The sequence below is a fragment of the Chelmon rostratus genome, chromosome 22 (genome assembly GCF_017976325.1).
Source record: "Chelmon rostratus isolate fCheRos1 chromosome 22, fCheRos1.pri, whole genome shotgun sequence".
NCBI classification, from domain to species: Eukaryota; Metazoa; Chordata; class Actinopteri; order Chaetodontiformes; family Chaetodontidae; genus Chelmon; species Chelmon rostratus.
The window spans coordinates 329095-356075 of record NC_055679.1 but is presented as its reverse complement, the minus strand read 5'-3'; the positions used below and the strand labels follow the sequence as shown (position 1 = coordinate 356075).

At 40.8% G+C, this 26981-nt stretch overlaps 1 protein-coding gene across 9 annotated transcripts in view; it reads left to right on the top strand.

Moving 5' to 3' along the window:
• The first annotated feature begins 4799 nt into the window (after nucleotides 1-4799).
• Nucleotides 4800-26981, top strand: part of LOC121625816 (pleckstrin homology domain-containing family A member 5-like) — a 206896-nt gene continuing 184714 nt past the window's right edge. For all 9 annotated transcript variants that reach the window (XM_041964090.1, XM_041964094.1, XM_041964096.1 and 6 more), the window contains exons 1-3: nucleotides 4800-4934; nucleotides 5058-5134; nucleotides 5928-5985. In XM_041964090.1, the coding sequence (XP_041820024.1) occupies nucleotides 4813-4934; nucleotides 5058-5134; nucleotides 5928-5985 (257 nt within the window). In that variant the 5' untranslated portion in view covers nucleotides 4800-4812. The remainder of the gene's footprint in view (nucleotides 4935-5057; nucleotides 5135-5927; nucleotides 5986-26981) is intronic.

Genomic DNA, 26981 nt, shown 5'->3' with positions numbered 1-26981 from the left:
ATGCATGAACAGATACATGAAAATGAGAGCATGACCACATCTCACTGTTATTAAATTAAGCGTAAAGAGCACACACACACATACTTCATATACTGACTGTATGCTATGTTTGAATGTTTGCTTGATATTTAGTTGCAGCTTTAGTGCAGTTGTCCATGGGGTGGCCACAAAAAGAGAAACACATCAAAACAAGTGCCCTGCAGGAAATATAATCTGTTAAAGGACAGAATGCTAAAGAATGTTTTGTAAGGCTATCAGAGGTCTTGCTCAAAAATGGCCACTGATCTGGAGTAAGTAGTTTGTTATATTGTTAAAATTATGCTGTGTCTCACTGTTTTCCTGGATTTTACATATTGCCTCTTGACATAATACAGAACTGTTGTGTATTTGTAGCTTTGCAGTCACAAAAAAAATGTACATGAGGCTACACGGTGTGATCTGTCAGTCATCATTGTGTTTTATATATATATGCATATATATATATATATATATATACATATATATATATACACACACACACACACACACACACACACCCAGGAGTAGACAGACTGACACCTGCAGTAGCGCTCCTTCCTGCACTGAGGGTGTCTCAGTCAGCCACTGAAGTAGCTGCTCAGCTCCTCTACAGTCCAGTGCAGTGGATGAGAGTTGTTGTACATGATGGCTGTGAGCTTGGCCAACAGCCTCCTCTCACCCACCTCCTCCACAGAGTCCAGTGGGCAGCCCAGGACAGAGCTGGCCCTCCTGACCAGCTTGTTAAGTCTCTTCCTGTCCCGCTCTGTGCTGCCCAGGGCGCAGCAGACGACAGCGTAGAGGATAGCAGAGGCTACCACAGAGTCATAAAAAGTCCTGAGCAGGGATCTGCACACTTCAAAGGACCTCAGTCTCCTCAGGAGGTGGAGGCGACTCTGGCCCCTGTTGTACAGGGCATCGGTGTTGTGGGACCAGTCCAGTTCATTGTGAAGGTGAACACCCAGGTACTTGAAACTGTCCATTGTCTCAAAGTCCTCCCCCTGGATTTTCACTGGTGAGTGTGGTAGTGTCCTCCTTCTGAAGTCAACCCCCATCTCCTTTGTTTTACTGGCGTTCAAACACAGGTGGTTGCGCTCACACCAGTCCACAAAGTCCACAATGACTGACCAGTGCTCCAGTTCATTCCCCTCTGACACACAGCCCATGATGGCGGAGTCATCAGAGAACTTCTGAAGATGGCAGCTGTCTGTGTTATAGGTGGAGTCCGAGGTGTAGATGGTGAAGAGGAAAGGTGAGAGGACGGTGCCCTGGGGTGCACCCGTGCTGCAGACTACCACCTCTGGCTCACAGCTGCACAGTTGCACGTACTGTGGACGGTCAGTGAGGTAGTTGATGGTCCAGGCAGCAAGATGTCCATCCACTCCAGCGTCCTTCAAGATGTCCCTCCACTCCACTGTCCAGAACTCGTTTCACATAACCCCCACCATCTTGGACAGGGTCATTGGTTTAGCCATTCGCACTGACCTTTGAATCCAAGCTCGTCGACAAGAGAAGCGTCAAGGGGGAACCCAACGTTCTCTTCCACTTCACTCTCGTAGAGGAGCTGCTGTAGTCAACTCCGCCTCATTGGGTCAGCAGACTGGAGAGCTCCTGGTGAGCTCAACTGCCCTGTCACCTCCCCAAAGCCAGAGACCCCTGTTCCAAGGATGCCTCCTACTTCCAGGTGGTCCTCACACATTGGCTGTCTTCATTGACTATTGGGCCGATGCCTGTATTATTGATAAGAGAGTGGCCCCTCAGCTGGGACTTGAGCAGGTTCCTTTGCCTCATCTGGTTCCTGCAGGAGCGATAGATGGACATATCCTGGGCACGTCATGCATCAGACCTCTCCTGTTCGCCTGCTGCTTTCTCATCATTTCATCATGAAACAGTCCAGTTCCACATCCTGAGCTCTTCCTGCCTGCCACTCATCCTGGGGTGCCCATGGAGACCTACATCAATGACTCCCTTTCCACGGGCATCATTTGCCCCTCTTCATTCCCTGCTGGAGCAGGGTTTTTCTTTGTCGAGAAGAAGGACAAGACATTGAGACCATGTGCCTTCTTCTCTCGACGCCTGTCCTCTGCTGAGAAGAATTATGACATTGGTAACAGAGAACTGTTGGCGGTTAAGATGGCGCTAGAAGAATGGTGCCATTGGTTGGAGGGCACCAAAGAGCCATTTCTGGTATGGACTGATCACAAGAATTTGCAGTATATGTGCTACGCTAAAAGACTGAAATCTCGCCAGGCCCGCTGGTCTGTATTCTTTGCCCGCTTCAACTTTGTCCTCTCGTACCATCCGGGGTCCCGCAATGCCAATCCCGATGCCCTTCCCGTCAGTTCCTGAGGACCGAGGAGTCTGTTGATAGATCTAAGGCCATCCTCCCTACATTCTGCCTGGTTGACACACTGACCTGGGACATTGAGGAGAGGTTGAGAGCAGCCACAGAAGGACAGCTGGGTTCCACCTCCTGTCCACCAAACTGCCTTTTCATCCCCCCAGCCTTGAGGTCAGATGTGCTACTATGGGCCCACTCCTCCAAGCTCTCCTGCGACCCTGGTGTTCAACGGACACTACTATGCCCTCCTTCAACGCTTCTGGTGGCCCACCTTGCAAGAGGATGTCCAGGAATTTGTCAAGGCCTGTCCTACTTGCAGTCAACACAAGACCTCCCACCGACCTCCTGCTGGGCTGCTTCAACCACTTCCTGTTTCTCACCACCCATGGTCTCACATATGCCTGAATTTTGTCACTGGTCTTCCCCCCTCTGACAGCCACACTGTCATCCTGACCATCGTGGACCGTTTTAGAAAGATGGTCCACTTTGTGCCCCTGCCCAAGCTCCCCACTGCTAAAGAGACTGCTCAGTTGGTGCTGTGCCATGTTTTCTGCCTACACGGTCTCCCTGTTGATGTTGTGTCGGACCGTGGTCCCCAGTTTTCTTCTGTGTTCTGGAGGGAGTTCTGCAAAGATTGCACCTAAGTTCATTGGGCCTTTCACAGTCCAGAAAGTCATCAACCCAGTGGCAGTCCGGTTAAAGCCCCCGCGCTCCTCCCCAGCCAATTAATCTGCTCGTCGAGGGACCCGCATCTTGCCCCTTCTTGTCCAGGGTGTTTAAGGCCGTTCTTTGGGAGAGATGTCTGATGTTGGAGGAGTTTGTGCTATTTCCCCTCCAACACACTTGGTGAGCCTGAGAACTGTGTAAAGTTAACTGCTCATGAGCCACTCTGCATCCCGCTAGTCTTATGCATCTGTGGTTAACTGTGTGAATAAAGACTGTTAATACCACAACCTGCTTCATTTGTGCTGCTATTGGGTTCACTCTACACCCATGAGATATGTAACATTATCCTAAACTAAACTGTGGAATTGATGTGATCTGATAATTTGCAGTGCCTCTGCAGACTCATTTGAGTGTCAAGTTAATTTTAGGCTTTTTCATGATTCAAAGTGTGCAAACATACCGTTATCCTACATTCATCACCTTTTATGAAGGCATCTCCTTGCTGCCCAGAATTGTAATATAATGGACTGCAGTAGCGATGGTGGTGTGGTCAGTGTATGGCACAGCGCATTATTATGTGCGATATTGTACAAGATAAGTGTCCCAGCTGTTCAAATGTAATGGTGAGTGGTGTGTGAAGAATATAACCAAATAAGATGACTTTCATTTGCTATTGTTAGTGACATGAGGAGAAAGTTCATTTTCTTAAATTTTATTCACTTTACTGATCCCAAACTGGGAAATTGTTCTCTGCTTTTCACCCATCACTGTAAACACACACATGCACACAGTGAACACACAGGAGCAGTGGGCTGCCACATCAGGCGCCCGGGGAGCATATGGGGGGGTTAGGTGCCTTGCTCAAGGGCACATCAGTCGGCTGGGGTGGGGAGGGGATACTCCACTGCACCCAAGTTTCTCTGCCAGTCCGGGGAATTGAACTGGCGACCCTCCGGTCACAAGCTGCTTCTCCAACCTCTAGGCCACGGCTCCCCCCGTGGCAGCTAGTAATATATTGCTAGTAATAGTTGTTAGCTTCCAAAGCAAAGTAAAGATAATATTGAAATTCTGACATATTCATGTCATTTCATATTAAAATTTATCCAATTCAGTATAAAATTCTATATAGAAATCATATTGCCAAATACAAACTACAATTTACACACCCAATTTTGTTATTTTTATCGATAGAAATAATTCCTAAGCCAGAGAATGTAAGGACAAATGAAAATGGAGCAACTGAGGAAAATGGAATAAAGTGGGAGTGAAGATAACTATGGAAGTTATGTGCATATTAAAATGCATGAATGCCTAAACAAAACACTTGCATGTACCAACTGTAGATGTATACACATTTGTACATCTATCTATCTATCTCAGTATTTTGTCAAGAATTTTCTGTGCATACGTCTCAATCTTTCATTACTTATACTCTCATTTAGCACTGAGATAGAGATTATTTGTCAGTCACGTTTGAATTGATTTGGTGCAATGGATGAATTGATTAATTAATTAACTAATTTAGTTAGTTTTTTTTTTATTATATACTTACAGCTGAATTGTGCAAAAACTACATTAATAGTGAACTTTAAATCGGATCAATTTAGTCACACACTCAAAAGGACGTCCGGCAAAAAAAAAAATGCGCCCCCGCCTCTCGTCACTTGGCAGAAAATCATTGCTTGTGTCTTTATCCTCTATGCGCGCTCTCATTTCCTGCAAGCGCGCGGACGGTGACTCCTTCGCGCGCGCTTGGCACGGCGCCGCGCACTCTCGCCCCTGTGTGTAGTATGCCAGAGCAGAAAAGCTCTCAGCTAGACATGGCGGCGGATCCTAAGCCGGACTGGCTCTCCTGCCTTCCCTCTTCTTGGAGTTATGGGGTGACTCGGGATGGACGCATATTCTTCATCAAGTAAATATCACGCGCATACATGGATTTATGGATACGCACTGTTTATTTCTCCGACGCATTTTTTCCTGTTTGTCTTTTTTCGGGTTCTCTGTTCACCTTTCCCCCGTTTTCTTCCACCAACAGCGAAGAAGCAAAGAGTTCAACCTGGTTGCATCCTGTTACTGGGGAAGCTGTTATCACTGGGCACAGGAAAACTCCAGGTAAAGCATCTGAGAATGGGGTTTTCTTCGATCTCTGCGAAAACACGCACACACATGCGCGCACGCAGCGCCTGGGAAAGGTTATCCGCGCGTCACAGTGGAGGAAAAAAGGGGCGACAAGTTGCGGAGAGAGCCTTGGAAGACGACGAGGGGAGATTTCTTCTCTCGCTGCAGCAAAGCAACAGCCTCTCCTTCTCCGCTGCCCTTTCTGCTCTCCTCTGGCGGACTATTACGCACGGCGTCCCCCCACCTCCTCCTGCTCTCTCCACCTGGACACTTTGCGACACACTTTTTAAAAGTTCCGTCACGTAGGCTTGATCCGAATTCGAAGCCGATCTCCTGCAGTGACATTTGACATATCTCCCACCGACAGTCGTTTTCCTGCAGAAACACAAAATATTTCCAAGCACGTATGGGGACCGAGGCTGCTTAACGAACAATGCATCGCGTCTGGTGCGTCAGTGCAATCCCGATATTCCGAAATTAAACACATCTGCCGCAACAGGAAAGGGGTGACGGGTGGGAAGGCATCGCTGCATGCAGATCAGCAGTATAATCAAACAACTGGAGGCTGAGTAGTGCAAGCACAGAAACAGAATGATTAATCCTTAAATATCTGCTCTGGGTATTGGGGAGGGGGCGCCGAATTGCAGAAAAGAACACAAGCCAAACGAGCTATTTTCAGACACTGCATTGCTGTGCAGGTGTGTATATATATTCAGCTTGATATCGCTGCACAGCTGCTTATGTTTCTATGTGTTGTGTTTCCTTGTCCCCTCCCCTGTCCTTGCAGATTTACCAACAGGATGGGAGGAAGGATACACATTCGAGGGAGCTCGCTGCTTCATCAAGTGAGTTGGAATATGCGAAGAGAGAGAGAGCAAGAGAGAGCAATAGATGCAGAAGGGGGAGAGAGACGGTATGAGTGGCCATGCCAGGCAGTGAGGGGCTGCTTTGTTTTGTCTGAAAGCACAGAGATTTCCCTCAGCTGGCATTAACGCCCACCTCTCTCCTTCTTTGCTCTTCTGGAGGAATTCACAAATATCTCTGTTTCCCTCTCCTGTAATATAAACACATGCTCACACATGCAGACAATCAGTGTGAATGGATAGCTACAGGTCTGCTTTTATTAGTCATCCTCTTGCCCTTCAACTCCTTCTTTCTCTTTGTCTCTCTCTCCTAATACACACATGCATATGGAGGAATTTTCTCCTGAAGAAGTCTGCTGTCTGTAGAACACAAGTTTGTCAAGTGTGGCTCAGAGGCTGCTCTTCTGCATTGAACAGGTTCTACTTGTTGGCTGCATGTGAGAACATGTGTGTATGTTTGTACGTGTGTGCGTAGCCTCTCCAGGATTATCTGTACATGTATATTTTGTGAATCAGTTTGATAGCAAAAACGCCCAACAGTCTCTTCCACACCCATACCTGACACACACACACACACACACACAAACAGACCTACTCATACACTTTCTCTGTCTCTAGCCAAGGCTGTAAGCAGGCACTCTCATTTGTTCTACCTACTTTTCCCACCTACTTTTCCTGCTGTTGCTCATGCTGTCTGTGGCCATTTTGAGAGCAGCAGCTAACACATATGGTGAGCTAATATAGTTGCTCTATAAATAGCCAAGAGCTGCTGCTTATTGGTATGTATGAATGCAGAAAATGCACACACCCCCTGTGTGCATGCATGTGTGCATACAGACATGTAAATATACAAGCACAGTTACACGTGTTAAGTGCTCGAGTGCAACAAAAACAGTCACCTGAATGAGTTGCTGGCAGTCAGATGTAAAACTGGACGGTTGTGAATGCAGGTGTTAATGCAGACAGATCACAGAACATGTTGGGACCCGTTCAGAAGTGGTGCAGCTAGGCATGAGCTTGTGTACAACAGTGGGGACTGAGAAATAAACAAATCAAAATAATAAATTCAGAGGGCCATGGGCAAAATTGTTACCACTGAGTAGCATGCAAACAGCCGACAAAGACCATGACAGCTTCACAATTGACTAGTGCTCCTCTGTTGGTACAAATACCCCATGGCCCCAGGTTTTCTGTGTGTTGTTAGTTTGTAGTGATTCGATTAAACACAACTTTACTGAGGAATATGCACCATATGTGCATAGAATGGTATAAAATGTAAGCATTAAAACTAGGAGACAAAGCCATAATTACAGTTATTACAATTATGTAATAATGCAAGACTCAGTTGCTATTTTACTTTAATTCTGCAAATTCCCTGTACAAATTTGCAGTCATTGAAATTACCAAAACCTAATTGACCTGCAGTGAACCTGGGGCTTCTGGCCCTCCTCCAGATCCAGGGGCCTAGGGGTCCTTTCAGCCCAGTTAATGATCTATCTGTGTTGATTGGGACCCTCCTCAATGAGTTGCACGAGAATATTGACAGATCTTGAGATGTTTAAGGGGACAGGAAAGTAAAGATGTTCATATGAATTTGTTATGCAAGCTTTTCTTTAATCCTTGCTTGGGCTTGGTATCTTCCTCAATACTTGAATACCAACTGAAATGTGAGTAGCACTGAGTATCTGAAAAATTAAACTTAAAACTGTAATTCTATAATAAGTAAAATAAAAACAACTTTTGGTTGAACTGCCCACAGCTAATGGACATGCACTCTGTGACAAGGGGTCACAAGTGAGTTTTGTACAGGCCTAAAACTGAGATGTGAACCTGGCATGTCCCAACATCTTTAAGACTTGACCTGACCGAGCTTGACTGGTATTGGCAAATTTGAAAACCCAACCTGAAACCTGAAGGATATATTTTTGCTTTATTCCGTCCTTGACTACCTTCAAATTTTCCAGGATAATGCATCACAGTCATAATATGCTATCTTTTCCCAGTGATCTAAGCCCAAAGGTTTATGCAATAAAGTAACCCAAACCAAACCCCATACTGTGTTTGGACAATTTTGGCCATGCAGCATAACTGCAGATAGTCCACAAATTGACATCGCTTCATTTTATGGGATTTGGAAGCGCTGGTTTAGAATAAATGTAAATGCATCTCTGACCAAATTGAGAGCCAACTTTATCCAAACCCGAGTCAAGTTACCAGAAAAATACCACAAGCTTTGTCTAGTTGTTTGGACACAAATGTGTTCTTATTATCTGTACACTGGTACACAACATGAGTTTTGACAGGGAGGCAACACTGATCTTAAATGGTACTTGCGACACATTTCTGTACCAGGTGTCAATTGCAGTCTCAGCATTAAGTCACAGTGAGGATAGGCACTGATAGAGAGGACATTATGTCTGAGCAGAGAACCACTGCTGTTTTTCTGGTATTGGCTGACTCAGACCAGACTGCAGGCTAAGGATTTGTGTTGCCACATTCATAGTCTTGAATACAATGAGCAGCACTGCACTCTTCAACAATTAAGCCTTGCCTTGTATTCACTGAACAACACTGCACCATCAGCACTTCTTCCAATCCTTCAAATTCCTCCCAAATTCGTGCTGTCACTTTTTTGTCAGCCCATTATTGGAATCCTGACCAGCTGCTCCCTCTACATCCGTGGTGTGCAAGGACACGGCTGGTCTCTGCCCACTGACAGGCCCGGCCCATAAGGGTGGAGGTCAAATTGCTGCTACCTTTGTTTGATCCTCATGCTTTCATTTTCAATCTGATTTTATCATTGGTTGTATTGTAAACCCTCTTCAGATTCCTCTAAACATGATTTGCTGACATGTTGGTTTACTGTATAAAGCTACTCAGGGGTAAACTGACTTCTCACCTTAAATGCCATCAGTTGGCAACACTTTAGACTAAGCATTTAGTTTGAAACCACATTGATTCAACAACAAACACTGACGCAATCCTGATTTCAGAGTGTGATTTCAGAGTTCCTGCTGGCCTTTTGTTTCTGCTTTTGTGACCACTGCATCTTCAGTCCAAACCAACGTTGTTTGAGGGAGAACTGAAACATGGAGGACTGGCTACATTTTCAGTTGGGTTGTTACATTTAGATTACATTCTCATTTAGATTCTGATCAGTGTTCAGAGCTGCTGCAATGTCTTCCAAATGCCTTTCAAAACATTTTTTTTTCTTTCAACGCCAAGATTTCCAAGTCTTGCCAAGGTGTTAAGCTCTGCACAGCTAATGAATTCCTCCTGCACTGACCCATGGCATGTCAAAGGAGTTTTGGCTTGCACAGAAACAAGGAAGTTTTTTTCTGTCTCATGTTAGAATGTTTGTTTGTCACTCTCACCCTGTGAAACAGCGCACAGAATGACTCACACTGAAATGAAACATGTTTGCAGCATGATCCCTGCCTGGTTGTCCCATTGACTTCTGAAAAAAATGGAATAACTCCCTGGTTGTTTTTCGAGGAACAATTTTGGGCTTTCTGCTTAATGTTACGTCAGACAAAAGAGTGGCAGGCTTGTCTTAGTGAGATATACTGTGACACCTCAGTCAAGACAAACACCTGCCCCCATCTTAAAATGGGCTCATGTGTGACAGTTATTTTTGTTTGTTTGGAAGTTTTAAATTAAAAAAAGAAAACATAAATATGATGTAGTATGATATAACTATAAACTATCTAACACAGTTTTCAGTTTAATAGCCTTGTTTGTCACTCAGACTATAAAAACCGTTTTCCTCTGTGGCTCTGGAGGAGTTTGGCACACACATTAGTGTTGCTAGCAATAATGGCATATATGGCAGAGACGTGCGTGCGTGCGTGCTTGCGTGTTGTTTTGAGTCATAGAGGCCAGGCAGGTGTGCATATTCACTGATCCAGAAGACAGATCAATTCTGACTGTCACTTTGCTTGACTATTGACATCCTAAAAATATTTGTTTGGTTTTGATTAAATTCTAAATCTATTAGGCTGCTATATGCATCAAATCACTTATTTGCTCAGGACACACACCTACTCACACACACCTCCCTGTCCTCAGCAGGTGTGTTTCCAGTACAGGGTTTATTAAATCCCTCCCTCTCTGTGTGGCTTGGGTGCAGTATGTGGCAGGGCTCGGGGGGGTGCAGGAGGTAAGAAGTGATTTGTAGCAGCAGAGATGGGGAGGACTGTATCCATGCACGATGAGCACAGCTGATAGAGGTTAGTGATAGTGATGTATGGTAGGGGGGGAAGGACACTCACAGAACGACCATTGAGTAACTGCAGACAGTTAAGAGGCAGTTGATACGCTCTTCACTGCAAACGTGAACGATGGCAAGACAGCAGAGCACAATGATGGTTTTTAAACCTAACTTGCGAACCTGTAACTTTGTATCTTGTTCTTAATGTGTTTGTGTTGTCTTAATGTGCATTATTGGTTGTTTAAATGCTTAAAAAAACCCACAGTTATGTTTTCCTGTCAAAGACCACTTGTGGCTGTTTGAATGACAGTTCGCTGTCAGATGCTAACATAGAAGTAGCGTGATGTTGCCTCAACAAGCTTTGCAGTCTGTTCAGCATGTGAGCACCCCCTGTGCTTAGACCCTCAATTCAAATAATGAAAAACTTCCCCACAAAAAAACTTTTAATACTCATATTGTAATTCCTGACTGTAAGGATGGTCTGTGGATAGTATAGATTGTCTCCATATTATACAGTTTTTCCTTTTTCTAATCTTGGCTGTCAACAATCCCTGCGGGTATGTAGGAGAAAGCAGCCTGAGCTGATCAATCATTGGTCTTGTGGTTATTATGTCTGCTTGGATTTGAAAGTTTCGTTCAGCTGAAATCTCAGGCACCTCCCTTACCATGAGAAGATAGACAAGACAGCTGCTGCACTAAGTATAAATAGCAGGACACTGGCTGACTGCAGGTGTTGGCTTAAGCACATAGCAGCTGGATGCATTAGCATTAGCATCCCTGTAAAGCACTGTCAGAAAATGTCATTGTACATGAATGAGATTTATTACTCTGCAGTGACAGTAAAGACCACACACGGGCCTGTCAACAATTGTGGTATGTTACATTAACATTAAACATGATAAACAGCAGAGCTACAACTATGACCTGACAGAGAGCCTCTTGTAATAGAGCTGCCAGCTCAGCTACAACACAGGTAGCCACACATGTCTACATCTCTGTCCAGGCTACATTTAGTCAATCAGTGTCCTCCTTGTCCCCTCACCATCCTCGTCATACACTGCAAAGCCATGAGACAATGCCTCCTGTGGTCAGTTAGTTACCCTTTAATGAAAGTGGTGTCTTGCATGTTGGATTGGCAAATAATAACACTACAGTCTTTTCTGAATATACTGTGCTCACCACCCCAAACAATGCTGGGACCAGCTCAAGCACATATACAGTGCAGTCATCTTTAGGTTTTATGTTTAGGTGTATGGGTTTGGATTGTAGCATAGAAAAAGTAAGGGGGAGAGATTTCTGGTGGAGAGCTGTGCCCGTCAGTCAGAGTTCAATGTGTCATGTTGCTGCATTACATTGTGGTTCCTATTCTGTTCTTGTGTCGTGAAAATTGTTTTCTGTATCCCTCTTGTCCATTGGATTTCTCAGTATCAGCTTCAAAAAGACGCTCTTGTGTCACTGACACCAAAACCTTTACTGTTGATTTTTTAATTTGTGGAAAAAGTTTCTGATCAGCTTCTGGATAGTGTAGACATTTACTTTATCATGTTGTGTTGAAATGGAAAATTAATTGTGTTCTGTCCCAAACAGCCATCTTCGTTGGCTGTTGTACCCTGCCTGCAGCTTATGTTTACTTAACATTTTTGTGGATCTCTCAAAAATATGTAACATACATGAGGTTGAAATATAGGAAAAGATGGATAATATCACTTCATAAGCATATAGCTTTAATGACATGCAGCTGACCTTTGACCACTGTTGTGAACAGTTAACAAATAGGGCCTGGCTTGTGGAGTTGTCATTTAGCCTAAAGCGTGTGGAGATGACAGAAGAGGAAAGGTTAACAAAGGCTCACTGAGCTGCAGAGCCTTGTGATAGTCCGGCTGTCTAATAACACACAGAGAAATAAATAAAAAATTAACAGAAAAGGATTGATAGAGAAATGAAAGAGATTCATAGTGTAACCTGAAACTGATTGTGAAAAGAGGGTAGGGGTAGTGGTCATGTCCGGCCACCACAGCCATCTCTGCCTCTTTCTCTCTTCCCTTTTCAGTTTGTGTACATGACTATCAAAATCTGCAGTATGACAAAAATACCTGGATGTCGTACTGATTTGGCTAAAAGCTCCAGCTTGCATCGGACCTGTTTTGCCTTGCCTACTGTGTCCCACAATGCAATGCGTTTGAGCAGTCAGAGAAGCTAACAATGGAAGTTTTTTTTTTTTTTAATGCAAGAACACCCAGTTTCAATGAACCATGGCCAACAAGGACAACACTGCGCTTTGAAACCAACAGGAGGAGGATTAGTTCCACACTTGCATCATATTTGCAGTGAAGGTACATGACAATGACTCTGGTTCGTTCCAGTTGTTAGATAGGTGTTACCCATCTCTCAGGTAAATGTTCATCTTTTGCAAAATTGTGAAAATCCACATTTGAAATTTCTCTCTTTTTTTTTCTTAGAACATTAGGATGCTACACAGTGGTTTGCCATCAGCCATCTTATTGTTTACTTCCGCTTTACAAAATCTGAAACTGGCCAAGCCTGCCCTAGCATACCGCAAAATGAATCGGTTTAACAGTGTTATACTGTATACTACTATGAAAAAGAGTATGCAGTATGTAGCACATACAATACATACTGTGTTCATTGGTTGTATGTAATAGGCGGTTCTGAATACGGCCCATGTCTCTTTCCCTCTCTATCTCCTCTCTGTGTCTTTGGTTTGGCCTGGCAGCTGCTTGATGCTGTGTGTAGGCCACAAAATAGACAAAGTAACATGGACATTGGACATAGCCTCTCCGCCCACCAGAAAACACAACTGCAGCAGCAGCTAATTGTCAGCCACCGTTTAAAACTCAATGATGCTAAGCAAGACAATACAATTTTTCTTGATGTGTGTATGTGTGGAAGTGGGTTGGGGTGTGTGCATGTCTAAATATGTGAAAGCTCTTTGAAAAATGTGTCCTGGAAAATGTAATTTCTTTTCAGGGGTTTCAGGAAAGCAAGAACATTGTTTTATTTTGGACAAACACTGATTTAAGTGCACATTAAAGTGTAAATTGTGAGCACAAATCACTGGACCAAGATAGACGGCAGAGGAAAATAAAACCCTGTTTTTTTTAGCTACAGCTTACATATCTATAACATTATTGCCAGAAAATAGATAAGATAAGAAAAGATCTTATTTATCCCGAGCCGGGGTAATTCAGGTGTTACAGACAGCAGGCAACAGCAGTAGGAAAAAATTGCAACTGAATAGAGAAATACAAAATGCAAAGTAAAAGCTGACTGTATATATGTACATTTTATACAAGGGATAATGGAAAGGAAAAAAATGTAGAAAATCTATATTGACACAAAGAACTATAAGAAATATTGCCATAAAAATATATTGCCAAAGATTCTATAGAATTTAACATGAAGAGAGTAACATGAACATAGCCTTGTTTCTCACCGTCCTCCGAAAAACACTACTTCATGCATCCACTCCAGCAGCAGCTGATTCTCAGCCACTGTGTGAAACTAGATGCTCAGCAAGATAACAAAACTCTCCTTTATGTGTGGATGTGTGTTAATGTATGTGCATGTATGAGTAGCCTATGTGAAAACTGAATCTGAATTGTTTTTATATCACAACTAAGCAACAACATTGTTTTCTTTTGAATTTTTTTTGACAATTACTGTAAAGGCTAAAGTGTGGACTAAAATAGACAACAGAGGAAAATGAAACTATACCATTTAGAATTGGTAACTACAGTCTGCATACATAGAGTATTGCTAAGTTACACTCATTCACTGTGAAAAGACCACACATGGATTCTTGATATTGAATTCGTGATCAGTAGTGGATCATTTAACAAAAAAGTGTAAAGAATCAGAACATCTTTTTGTTGTTGTTCTCTTACCCAGTCATAATGTGAGACACTGTATATAAACATCTTATATGTGCAAGAATAATTTAGTAGCAGTTGGTATAAATGGATACAATTCTCTATAAAGGCATATGTAATTTTCTGCTGCAATGTTGTTTCATATTGTAATAAATGTTTTCAAGTGATGTCACTTGAGTTGGCGTCAGTTGGGGCTGAAAATGAGTTTGAAAAAGAAAAATATCTCCTGGTGTGGCGTTGGAAATAAGTAAATTTACCAGACCTCTGGAGCCCACTGCTCACCTCTGCAGCAAGCTAGGACTGCATGTAATTTCATTAACATTTGAAGTCTCCAATTAGGTTTTCGACTACAAAGCTACAAATGTCATATTTTATGACAAGATCACACTAAAAAAATCCTTAGTTTTAGTAAAGTAATTCATGGGATTAAATGAGTCTCTCTTTTAGTAATGAATATAACTCAGTTTTGTCAGCATAAATACATGTAGGCAGGAGCTAGTCCAATAAAGGCATGAAATAATGATGACATAACAATTGTGCCTTTTGGTAATACAGGTGTGTGCCTTCCTTTTGAGAGCATACATGTTCTTATCTTGGGTCATCTAATACCGACACTGCTTTGTCACGTTCCTTGATATCTCATTTACGACACACAAAGCCTTCTTGCTAGACAGCCTTTCTAAGATGTGGTTAATGTTGTGAAATGGTTACAGTTACAGTACAGAGGTTTAGGCACCCTAACTAATTGTACAAATAATATAAAAAATGTATGATGTTTCAGAAGAACTGCAGTGTTGAGCATTAGAAACAAAAATCAGTGACCCACTGAGTGCAGGAAAGGTTTGTGTTCATGTCTGAGTGGGAAAGAGAAGTCTAATTAAAATGATGTTTGTTCCTAAAAAGGTCACAGTTGGTGAAACAGAATTTGATTGCTGGCATTGTGAGGCTTCTTAATCTGGAGCTTCACTGAAAACTGGTTTTGCACTTACAGGCCTACCTTCATTTTCTCTCCAATTTCTTTTGTGGTCACAGTCATTTTGCTGTTGATATACTGCTATACAAATGTGCAAGGGTATAAGTACTGCAGTCTCTCTAAACAGAATCTTCTTACTGCTCAGGTTTGTATTCTGAATGAGAGAACTTCTGTCTTTAAGTGTTACCATGGGCTCATAGAAAACTGAAGTTTCATGAGCTGCAGCGAGTGCATCACAGTCACTTTTGCCCCAGATTTTACCTCTCTATCGATGTGTCCATCCATCTGATTGATGGACTACCACTAGAAGACACTTCTCAGGGCTGAAAAACTAATATCTGTCCTTTGGAAGTTTTTAGGGAAAAAAAAGTGTGTCGATTTATAGGTGAAGATGAATTATTCTTTTCAAAACATGCCACTGTTGAATCTATCAAATCAAATGGAAATTTTCCTGAGACAAGAATTTGGTGTGGCCTGTGCCTGTATTACTCTGTGTAACAAAAGATGGATCTGAGGCCCCACTAAAGGGAAGTGTGAGCATCAGCAAGCCAGCAGTTGGAGCAATCCTCGATGGTGAACAGATCATAAGATACAGAAAGAGATGGGAAGGGAGGAAAGGGGAAGGCAGAGGTGGAGAGGACATGTCACTCAGTCACACACGCTGTTGGTGTTTCCATCTCAACAAGAAGTGCTGAAAAACATTTTGTGCGTGTGCATGTGTCTTCCACTGTTACTACTTGCTGTGCACTATCATGAGTAGTGTTTTGGGTTTTTCTTTTTTTTTTTTGGACAGAGTTCCTAAGTGGGTCATCAGCTGGGTGGGGCAGATCTAATCATGAGTAGTTTCCTGTACAACCCGAAATACACACATAAACATACGCACCTCAAGTCAAGTCTGCGCACCACACTATACTCAACACTCAATACAACACTGCATTAAAGAGTTTGGCATTAGTAAATGTATTCCCCACATCTGGCCTTTACCCACTGACAGCTTGTGATTGTAGTTGTATCATAATTTTAACAACACACTACACTCTATGTTACTGCAGGTAACATAGCCATTACATTGATGTCAGCTATAAGAAAATAATATATTTGTCCAAGGGTCAGAAGCAGACACTGTCGGGGCTGGACTTTGCACGATAATTATGGGGCCAATAATTATGGGGCCGATAACAGGAAATTATGACGTCATTCCGATAAGTCCGATATCATGACGAATAGCCCCAATAACATATATTTTTGTCAGCACGGCAGTGCCTCGCTCCCACTATGAGACCCGAATGGCCTGCAGTGAATGCTGCGTTCAAGTGACGTTGGCATAATCACAAACTCTTTCTCACAGGGAAAAATCAAGAATACCCCCTCATGCCAGAAAACAACTCGTTAACTTGGTCATAATCTTGTTAGTTGTTGACTTGAATTAATATTCGCAGTATTTTTCCACATGTTACACTTAAAAAATAGAAACATGAACTTAAATAGGCCGAAAGAATGACTGGCAAACGAGGGAAAGGGGGAATGTACGTTGAATGCAGCATGCGGCACAGCATGCTTATGAAAACAGAGTTTAGACTTCTTTAAAGTTTCCGAAGAAGACAGTTCGCTGGGTGGGTGAGCTGGTGTATCTCCTCTCTGTCGTGGGTCTCGTTGTTATCTGAGATGAGACCCACTACTGTAGTGTCGTCCGCAAACCATGTCGTGAGTAAACATGGTGAAGAGGGCTGGGCTGAGCACACAACCCTGTGGCGTGCCCGTGCTGAGGACCAGAGGGGATGATGTGATGTTCCCTATGCTCACCACCTAAGGCCTGTTGGTGAGAGTCTCTGATCCAGTGGCACAGTTACACAGGCAGACCCACTGCGTGTAGCTTCAGCGCCAGCTTGTCTGGGATGACGGTGTTGAAAGCTGAGCTAAAGTCTAAAAATAGCATCCTGACGTAGGTGTTGGGCTGCTGCAGGTGGGTCAGGGCTGTGTGCAGGGTGATGGAGACAGCATCCTCTGTGGACCGATTCCCTCTGTAGGTGATCTGAATGGCTGTCTAGGTCCGAGGGGATGAAGTCTCTGATGTACCTGAGAAGAATCCGCTCAAAGCACTTCATGATTACCGGGGTCACAGCAACAGGCTGGTAATCATTCAGGCAGGTGATGGATGTCTAGGTGGTCAAAAGTCATGGTCACTGTGAACTCCTCTGTCCCATTCTCAAGAACGCAATATCTTTGGTAGGCCTTCAGAGAATTTCTTCAAATTTGGCACAAACGTTCACTTGGACTCAAATTGCTTAGATTTTGGTGTTAAAAGGTCAAAGGTCACTGTGACCACACACACACACACACATATTTTCTTCTGTGCTGCTAGGATGAAGATATGTGAAACATCCACATTTTATCATTTGTAGCTCCTTTGCAGCGACATCCGTATTTGAAGCATTATAACACTATATCACAAACTCATAGGTTTTGCTGATATTGAGCTTCAGGTGATTGTTGTTGTACCATGTGACAAATCTATCACTGAAAATTATTCACTGGATCATAGATGCCAATATAGTGATAACTTCCATTTTGCCAAAAAAAGACTGTTTATACTTTTTACTAAATGCTTCAAAGTCTTCACTTGATATATATATGTATGAGTCTGAACAGGCATGACTTGACTGGTTGGTAGAGGCATACAGCCGCAAGGCAATTGTTCTAGTTTTCATGCATGAGGAGGCAGATTTCCTGGCAGGAATGATGAACAGTAGTAATAGCAGTAATAATAATAGAAATAATAAGAATAAACAACAACATTGGCAAATAAAAGACAGTTTAGCAACAGAGCAGCCCAGCCCCTAATGATAATGATAACAATAATAAAATTGACAAATACAAGAGGGTCTGGCAGCAGAGTTGCCCTGCCCCTAAAGATGTTTGGAATGTCAGGAAGAGAGAGAGTGATAAGACATGCAACAAAAATCCCTAAGAGAACTTGGACCGAGGAGATTTTAATCACAGCGTATTTTATGTGTTTTAGCCATCAGGCCTCCACAATGCCAGTCATTGAATGAATGATGAGATTCAACAGCCTTACTGTTAACACTGCAGAGATCCCAGAGACCTTAAAACCTTAAAATGCTTCAATGCGGGGCCCGTTGGCTCAATGCTGTTGTTTGCTTTTTTTTTCTTTTTTTTTTTTTTTTTTACTGCAGAATGTGATACATGTGGGAAAGTATTAGTGCTATAAGAATACAAAGATTTAATTTTCTGGTAAAGTCTTTAAATTTCCCACTAAAAATTCAATGTTCAGAATTGTAAACAGAATTCAAAGTTGTAAGACTGTTTTGAATTCATCAATTTTTTCGATGAAGTTTCAGGTTTTACAACATTATCTTAACTTAGTATCCACTAGGTTTTGATGGAGCTTTCCGTTGTATTTCACGCACGTCTTTGTGAGTGGATGAAGTTTGTTCAGTTGTGAGTTATTTGTCCTTAAGGAACTTTACAAAGTTCTGAGTGTGAGCAATAGAAGACCAAATGATGCACTCTAACAAATGATGTGCTGGCTCAATGTGAAAAAATTGAGGTAACAATTTCCATGGATATTTTTCTGTTATTTCAACTTAGCTAGTATTAAGTACATGCTACACGACTTTTCTAGTTAGGCCAACTCAGTTACTTAAGTTCAATCAACATGATTTGCCTATTCCTCTACAAGCTTATTTAAGTTAAACCAACTTAATTTTAATTGTGTTAAAATTACTCCTTTTAGTTAATCTAACTTATTTTCTTTTCATTCTACTCAGAAATGTCCATGGAAATTGTTACCTATTTTTTTTTATTTTGAGCCAGCACAATTTTTTTGTACAAGAACTTAATTTATCTAAGTCAGTAAATATCACACATTGAAATTCCAGTTTTATGATCTGTTCATTCAAACAGTCAGCATCTCACTTTGATGTGAACAATTTGAGCTATAGCCTACATTGCTTTGAACTAGATAAAAACTCAACAGTACACGCACAAGGCCTATACACATTGCAAATAATGTAACATTTCCTCTTGCAGTAATTTGAGGATGGCACCTGTATAAACTGTCAACACTACACATACAGTAATTAAACACATCGCAAATGCTGTAATGCAACATTTCCTCTTAATTTGAGGTGAGCATAAATGTCTAAACTTTCAGCACTACAAATACTGTAAACAACACACTGCAAATAATGCAATATTTCCTCTTTTGAGACTCTAAACTATTGTATAGTTTAGAGTTTAAACATGGCTGCCCCATGTTTTACATGAGCAATAGCACTCCCAATAAAGACAAGGGAGAGATTCTCCACCATGACCATCTCTAAGTCTATAATGCTTTAGCAGATCTGTCTTGGTGATTCAAATTTGCACATTTTACAGGACCACTTCATTTTTGGAATCTAGCAGTTCTGTTCAAATAAGGTCAATCAGAAGGCTATGATGCCTGCAACTCGCAACTTAATAACAATAAATTTGACTTAACTGTTTTTTTCAAGATGGAAAACAAAAGAAATTCACACAAACTAATGCAATGAAATGGGCAGGGAGAAATACACTGTTAACAACTGGTACAACTCAAGACATCAATACTCTCGTTGTCAATGTGGATTTTAGTAGGCACTAATGATGGCTGACTAAGTTAAAACAAACCGAATGTGTGCAGTAACATACAACATCCTAGCCATGAGGCTATTGCTGCTCAAACACTACACGTTTTAAATAAATTTGAAAGAAACAAAGTTTACCAGTGCCAATCAACATTTGCAATCTAAACAAATCTTAGCAAACACTGAGGTTCGAATTACTACAGCTAAGTTACTGCTAGCTTACACAGTAGCACAAATACGAGTCAATTTTTACTCACCAAACCACAAAGTTAGCAGATGTGTGCTGTGCTCACTCGTGTCTTCCACTTCCATGTGGCAATGCCGCATGGTCTGTTCGTGCTCAGCCTTGTAGGCTACTCAGCTAATTAAGTAACAGGGACATGGATTTTTACACCTGTATTTTGAGTTGAGGCAGAAATATCTGTTGAAAATCCATGCATTATTGAGTTAATTTTTTTTTTTCAGTTAGACAAACTTATTAAAGTATAAACATAACAAACTTATTTTTTCATACAGAAAAAGCTGTTGATTTTGAGCTGTACCTACTAACTCCATGAATCATTTCTTAGAGTGTAAGTTTTCTTATAAATACTAGTTATTAGTAAGTTATTTTTTGACCTCAACATAAAAATGCCTTCTATGATGTGGACATAAGAAGCTGGGACATGAAATTGGTAATCACAAAGCTTGCCAACTGTTAATATTTCGTGCTTAATTGTCAACATAGCACATATGCCCCCTTTGTCTTTCTATACTCAGCTGTATAATCTGTATTTGTAATATTGGGCCCACTGGTAGGTTTGACAGGAGAAAAAAATATTTCTATGAATCATATGAATTTCAGTTGCCTGGTATTTATTTTATGACTTAGGTCTCAATTTGGTGAAAATTTCAGTAGTGGGGGTTATTGAGGATTATAATGTAAATAAACAGTAAACAGGCAGCACTTATGTACTGAGAAACAATTTTATTCCAACTATGGCCACAACTAACATTCATTTTTTTTAACTTTTAATTCACATGTTGATATTTTCTAACCAATCTATGAATAGGGTTGTATATAAATGCAATTAAAATCACTGAAAGATGCCTTTAACAATTCTCTACAGCTAAGGTGACATCTACAACTGCTTGTTTTTTCTGAACAACAGTTTCAAGCTCATAACAGAACACAACAAGAAAATCCAGAGACTGATTTAACAATTACCAAAATTGTCAATTGATTTGTCAATTGTTTAATCAACCATCATTAATTTTGGTACTAACTGTCAAGAGTACTGCAGTCATTTGGTGTTGCACTTTCATAAAGCTGAGATACTTTGATTAAAATCTTTGATTTGTTGCATCAGAAACTGAAATTTAAGTCCCCAATAAAGGATTCACTCCAAAAACACTTCCAGTAATGAGTTCAGTCAAGTATCTTCATTAGACCGATTATGTCTGGTAAATGTCCACGTCCTTTAAACTCCATGCCCTCTTTTTTTAACTGCCCAGGTGTACTCCAAAATAGACCCTGATGTATATTGGGTGTCTGTGTACTTGTTCATTTTCTCTCGTGAAGTTGCCATGTGCAGTCTATGCACCAAAATTTCTGATAATGCAGGTCCTTGCAGATTTATGACACAGATATGTGAATCTGAAAAGTATCATTTGAACCTCATGCAGGCTTTCTGTTAAGAATGTGTATGACATTCTACAACATGATGAGAAAACTGATCTTGATTTACAGAAATCTGTGTAGTGCCCATTTAATTATTTTGTATTTCTCACTATCATTTTAAATTTCCTAAGATCTTACAAAGAGAAGTGTATATAAGCAAAATCTATGTACAAATCATCATTTCATCTACAACAGCTGCCAAATTTTGCTAGTTGTGAATGTATGTGTGTCAGTGATTCTCAGTAAGTGAGGTCATCCGGGCCATAGGAAACAAACTCATCTGTTTCCTGTGCAGAATCTTTACACCCCAAGTTTTCATCTGGAAATCTGTCCTGTTTTCCCCCTGCGATGCCTTAGATTGCAGCATACTCATTTTCACCCTGTTATGTGTGTCTTTTCAGGTCAGGACATAGTGGTTGTACTATCTGTCCGAAGACACACACACACACACACACACACACACACTAAATATCTGTGTGGCTGCAGCCCTTAATCATGGCAGTCTGGGAGCAGGCACTTGTTCTCTGACTTTCTGATCCCAAACATCTTCTAACACGCTATAGAGTATAGTGTTCTTAACACTTTTCTGAGCCCAGAAGCTGACTTAACACATCGACTGTCTTTGTCAGAGAGTCACTCACTGCAATTAAATCACATCACAGTTTGGAACTTAAAACTCTAATATAACAATAGTGCTCCTGGGTGTGTGCGAGTGATACAGGTAGGGGTTCATCTTAAAGAAAGTTCTCAGTGGTATTTCTGGCTTTATCAACCATAAATATTGAAAAGCATTATCTCAACTCAAGTGGCAAACAACATTGACTACATGAGACCATAAAGAGAAATGAAAAGATTGCCAATGAGCTCCTTGGTTGTCAGGTTTGTTAACACAGCAACCTGCTGGGTTGGGGAATTAACTGTGATTTTAATCCATCATTGAGCAGTCTTAATTTCAACACTGGCCAAGGATACACTTGTCTATCCAGTGTGACTGGTGTTACTGAATGTGTCATATCTGCATGCAAGTCTGGTCGCACTTTAATTGATACCCTAGGCTTTCTCAACCTGCATTTTTGTCTGTAGTTGTTTTCCGGTGTGAAATGTCACTATTACTGTCGCCATTCATTAATATTTCTGCACTGGAAGTGTTCGTGCTCTGTCTGTTTTATCGAGGATAGTGACTTGTGTGTGTAGACTCTGCATAGACAAGAACCACAGCATTTACATAGGTATATTTTTGTACCTTCTTGTCTGTACCTCTAGTGACAAAAATGTACCTTGTACCTAAAATTTTGTAAAAAGTACACCAACAAAATGCAGTCTTAATTCACATGCAGGGTTTGATACAGTTCTTTTAGTGTTTAACACTTACACCGGAAGCATCAGACTTTGTGAGATTTAAAATTAGTCAGTTTTGAATGCAAAACACATATGTAGTGCATTTTTTTTAACAATGTTTTGTTTTCCAAAAACTTTTTTTTTTTTTTTGTATAACGTGCAGAACATGAACAATATTGAACACATACAGGATATTAATTCTGTATATAACACAGCATTAGCAAAATTCAAATTGATAAATTAATTCATTGACATTGTTACTGAAAGCAAATCAAGATTTGTCAATGTTATATTAGAGCCTCTTGTGTAGAAGTTGGACCGAAACAGGTCCTTCAGCACATGCTTGCAGTCCTGAAGTTTGAAAATTGTCTTTATCTTAGGCGCTGCATCAAAAAAGTCAAAGATGAGATTTCTGTATCAGCTTGTTGGTGGCACGGCCCAGTAGCCAGCTAGCTGCATTAGTTGTTAGTTTCGGTAGGCTTAAACGTACTGCATGCTACAAGAGAAGATTTGAGAATGAGAATGAATGATTTTGGATGTGAACAACATTAGTTTATATGCTGTTTTAGTCTTGCATAGAAAGCAATAAAACAATATTTTAGAGTTAATCACAGGGTGGGCTTATTTGGAAGATTGTTGTGGGAAAATGTAAGCAATCATGTGAAAAGTCTTGCACGACCTTATTCAGTATGATCCCCCATTGAAGTGCATGCCAGATTTTTCACTAAATTTGTCAAGTTTTTTTTTTTTACTTAAATATTAAAATATTTTAGAAGTTAATCAACAAAACATCAAATGAGAGAATAATATATCAGTTTAGCCATATTTATTTTGTTTGAAAGCAAACAGCAAATTTACCTTTTAAAATTCACTCTAAATAAAAAAGTGAGCTTCATGGGTACAGTAGTAGTTTTCTGTGCATGTATTTACGTGACGTGTACCAGTCAGTATTGTTGGACAATCCAGATGCCACCTCTACCATAGTGATGTATTAGTGTTAGTAGTGTTTGATTTTTACTTTCAAGACGGATGGCAGGAGGATAAGCCAGGCCCTTAAGTCGAGTCCTACAATGCATAAAAATATTCTTCTTTCATGTTCACATACATTTTCAATTATAACATCTGGTAATTACAGCACATCTATTGCTAGGTTCGTTAGCAAGGTGACTGTCACTCCCTGGTAAATCTTCAGCCAGGGCTGTCCAGCCAGAATTTTTTTAATAACTGTTGGCCAAATTTAATTAAGAATTGCTTTAGACTTTCATGATCCCAAGTAGATGATTTCTAGTGGTTGGGGTAACTCCCTGACTTTTTCTCGGGGTCCTGATACTATTAGAGGGAAAGTCAAACATTTCAGAATTCAATCAGAGTGTAATGGACAGACTGCCATGATTCCAATGACACCAATTCACTCATGCATTAAAACTCCACAGAGAGAGTAAAGATGGTATTTCATGTTCAAGTGCCCTGTAGACGTAAATACATTTTGTCATTTGTCTGCAAACCTATCTCCCAAAAATTAGGTTCAGGACAAATTTGTAACCATATCTAGATAGACACTCATAACAAAGCCTTAACCTTATTAGCCATCTTAGCAGTGTGGGTCGGGGAATGGCTATGCTGGTCGGTCTGATGGTCCACACTGTATCTTGATATACATATGGATTTCCATGAAATCTTGTACTGACATTCATGATCCCCAGATGTTAAATCCTGCTGACTACATTTAATTCTGACTTATTTTTTATTGAGGTTAACATCTTTGGTTCAGATTGAAATGTCTAACCAACTGAACTGCAATGGCAATTGGTAGTGACGTTCATACTCCCCACTGGATGAATTATAAGAACTGACCAAATACCTGCAAAAGTACTGACATTACCATTGTGTTTGGTTCTAATTAGCAAATGTAAGCATGCTAACATGTTGAAACAGAGATGATGACATGATAAACATTACTTGCTTAACATATGCATATTAACTTGTCTTTGTGGGCATGCTAGCATGCTGATGTTAGGATTTAGCCCCAAGGAAATGGGAAAAATTGTTGTTTTGGTTTATTGAAGCAAAGCCTGAGAACAAGTTCAGTCAGACACCTCAAGTCATCACTTCTGTCCCTTTCTTCCAAGAGGGAAAATTATTATTATTGTCACTCCAGACTCCCTGCTGTACTGAACGTGTTGTCCTTGTTGGGAGTGATGAGGTCAGAAGCGAGAAATCAGATATCAATGATGAAATATTGAGTCAACAACAATATAATTTAAGCAGGAACTACTCTTCCAAAATGTATGCAGAGTAAATTCTTAACAATAGCTTGAGTCGGAATTCTCTCACTGGGTCTTTATGCTTTGTCTTTCACAGTCTAAAATCTCTTAAATGTGATCTGAGGAGATTTGCACACACCGGTAGGCAGACCAATAATGATATTTATGCTGATTAAGCACTGCTTATTTAACCTGCCAATGAACAAACACACATACACTCACTCCCAGATATCCCTCACAGCAAAACCATAGTCATCCTGGCAACAACATTTTGATTATTGTAACGATGTGCGTGGATGATGAAGAGTCAGCAGTCTGAGAGCTGTGTGATAACTGATGCAGTCATGTGTCATCAAGCCTGGTTGTCTGAAAAACCCAGTGTGGCAGCAGGAGCTTGTGTCCTGAGACGCCCTGATATAACATTACAGGGAAGAAAATGCACTGATTCAACCAACTGGCTGCGTCACTGCTTGCCTTGTGCAAGAGCTGCATTGTCTGTGTTTGGAGGGATGGAAGAGCCATAAAAAACAGTAATTTGTGTTTGTTTGTGCGTGCATGTGTGTGTGCGCCTGCATACATATGTGCGTATGTGTGTCTCTGTGTGTGTGATTGTTTTTACCAGTGAACTTAGAAATATTAGGGTTTAAAATCATGAAATTAGAGAATCAAATAAATACTTTTTTTTCTTTGATGCATATGCATGTCAGCAATTCATTTATGAGTTCATGTGTGTCCATGTTCATGTGTTGTACACTGTAAACCCGAATGTTCAAAATAATTAATTGGAATAAGTAGTGTTAACTTAAAACGTTCTTAAAAGGTGTTGAAAGGTGTTAAAAGGTCTTAAAAATGTTGAGTGTGAATAAGATTTCCATTCTTTTCAAGTTTCTTTATTAAACTACAGTGTATGCACACTATACTGGCCATGTATATTTGATCTTATATCTTCATCAGTTTTACAACATCCTTTTCTAATTCTAGCCTCTATCTGCCATCCAGCAGAGCAATCAAGTATACTAATTAGCTGCTTCATGACCAGAGTAATCACTTTTGTGGAGTACTTTGCCTCCCAGACATCTCAGACACTCGCAGATTCAGAAAATACTCTTTGTTGGAATGTGTTAACCAGCTTCAAGCTGAACATCCTTGCAGGCGAACTGAAGAAAGATGTGTGTGATTCATCTACATGCATGATTGAATTGTACTACTCTAACATGAAGGAGGAAGAGAGAACATGCAGTACTGTTTGTGCTTATGAAAAAGCAAATCTTACAGTAGACAGACTGACAGAAGGATTCCTAAACGCCCTAAAAAAGTGTAAAAAAAAAAAAAAAAAGGTTTACAACATGAGGACAGTCACTTCAATTTATGTTAGCTTACAATAAAGATATTGGCTAACTTTAGATGAGGAACAGCAGCTCTTATTCTATTGCTGGTTCAGGGAGGCTCCAGAAGAGATTTGAGTAGACAAACTTTAAATAAAGCTCCCAGGCCTCAGTCGTGGATAATAATGTGAATCTGTTGCATTCTATTGAAGAACAAAAATCTTTTAGATTTGGTTTTCAATTCTTAGAGAACTTCCCATGTTTGTTTGTTTGTATGTAACATTCAAATCATTTGCCAGTCACATGTCTGTGTAATTGATTAACTTTACTACTTGCTACAAAACTTTCAACCTGTGTAGTGCCAGTGCTATGTGCAAAAAAATGTTTTTGCCCAGCCTTGTTTTGTCTAAAGCACTAAAGTACAAAAGAAGTGATTGTTCAGTGATAACTTTAACTTTTTAAAGCGATGAGCTGTTTGTTCGACAGACAAGCATGCTTACAGAACTTCATTTTTTTTTTAGTAATCAGCCTAATGCTGGCCTCTTAATATCTACTTCTCTTCCTCCATTTTGCCTGAATTGACACAAAGTGAAACTTGCACACTCTCTGCTTCACTGTTTTTACTGCAATCAATTGAGTTATGTTGTAGCGTTAGTAGGGATGGTGCAGCTGAACAAAGTGGTTTGTGTAACG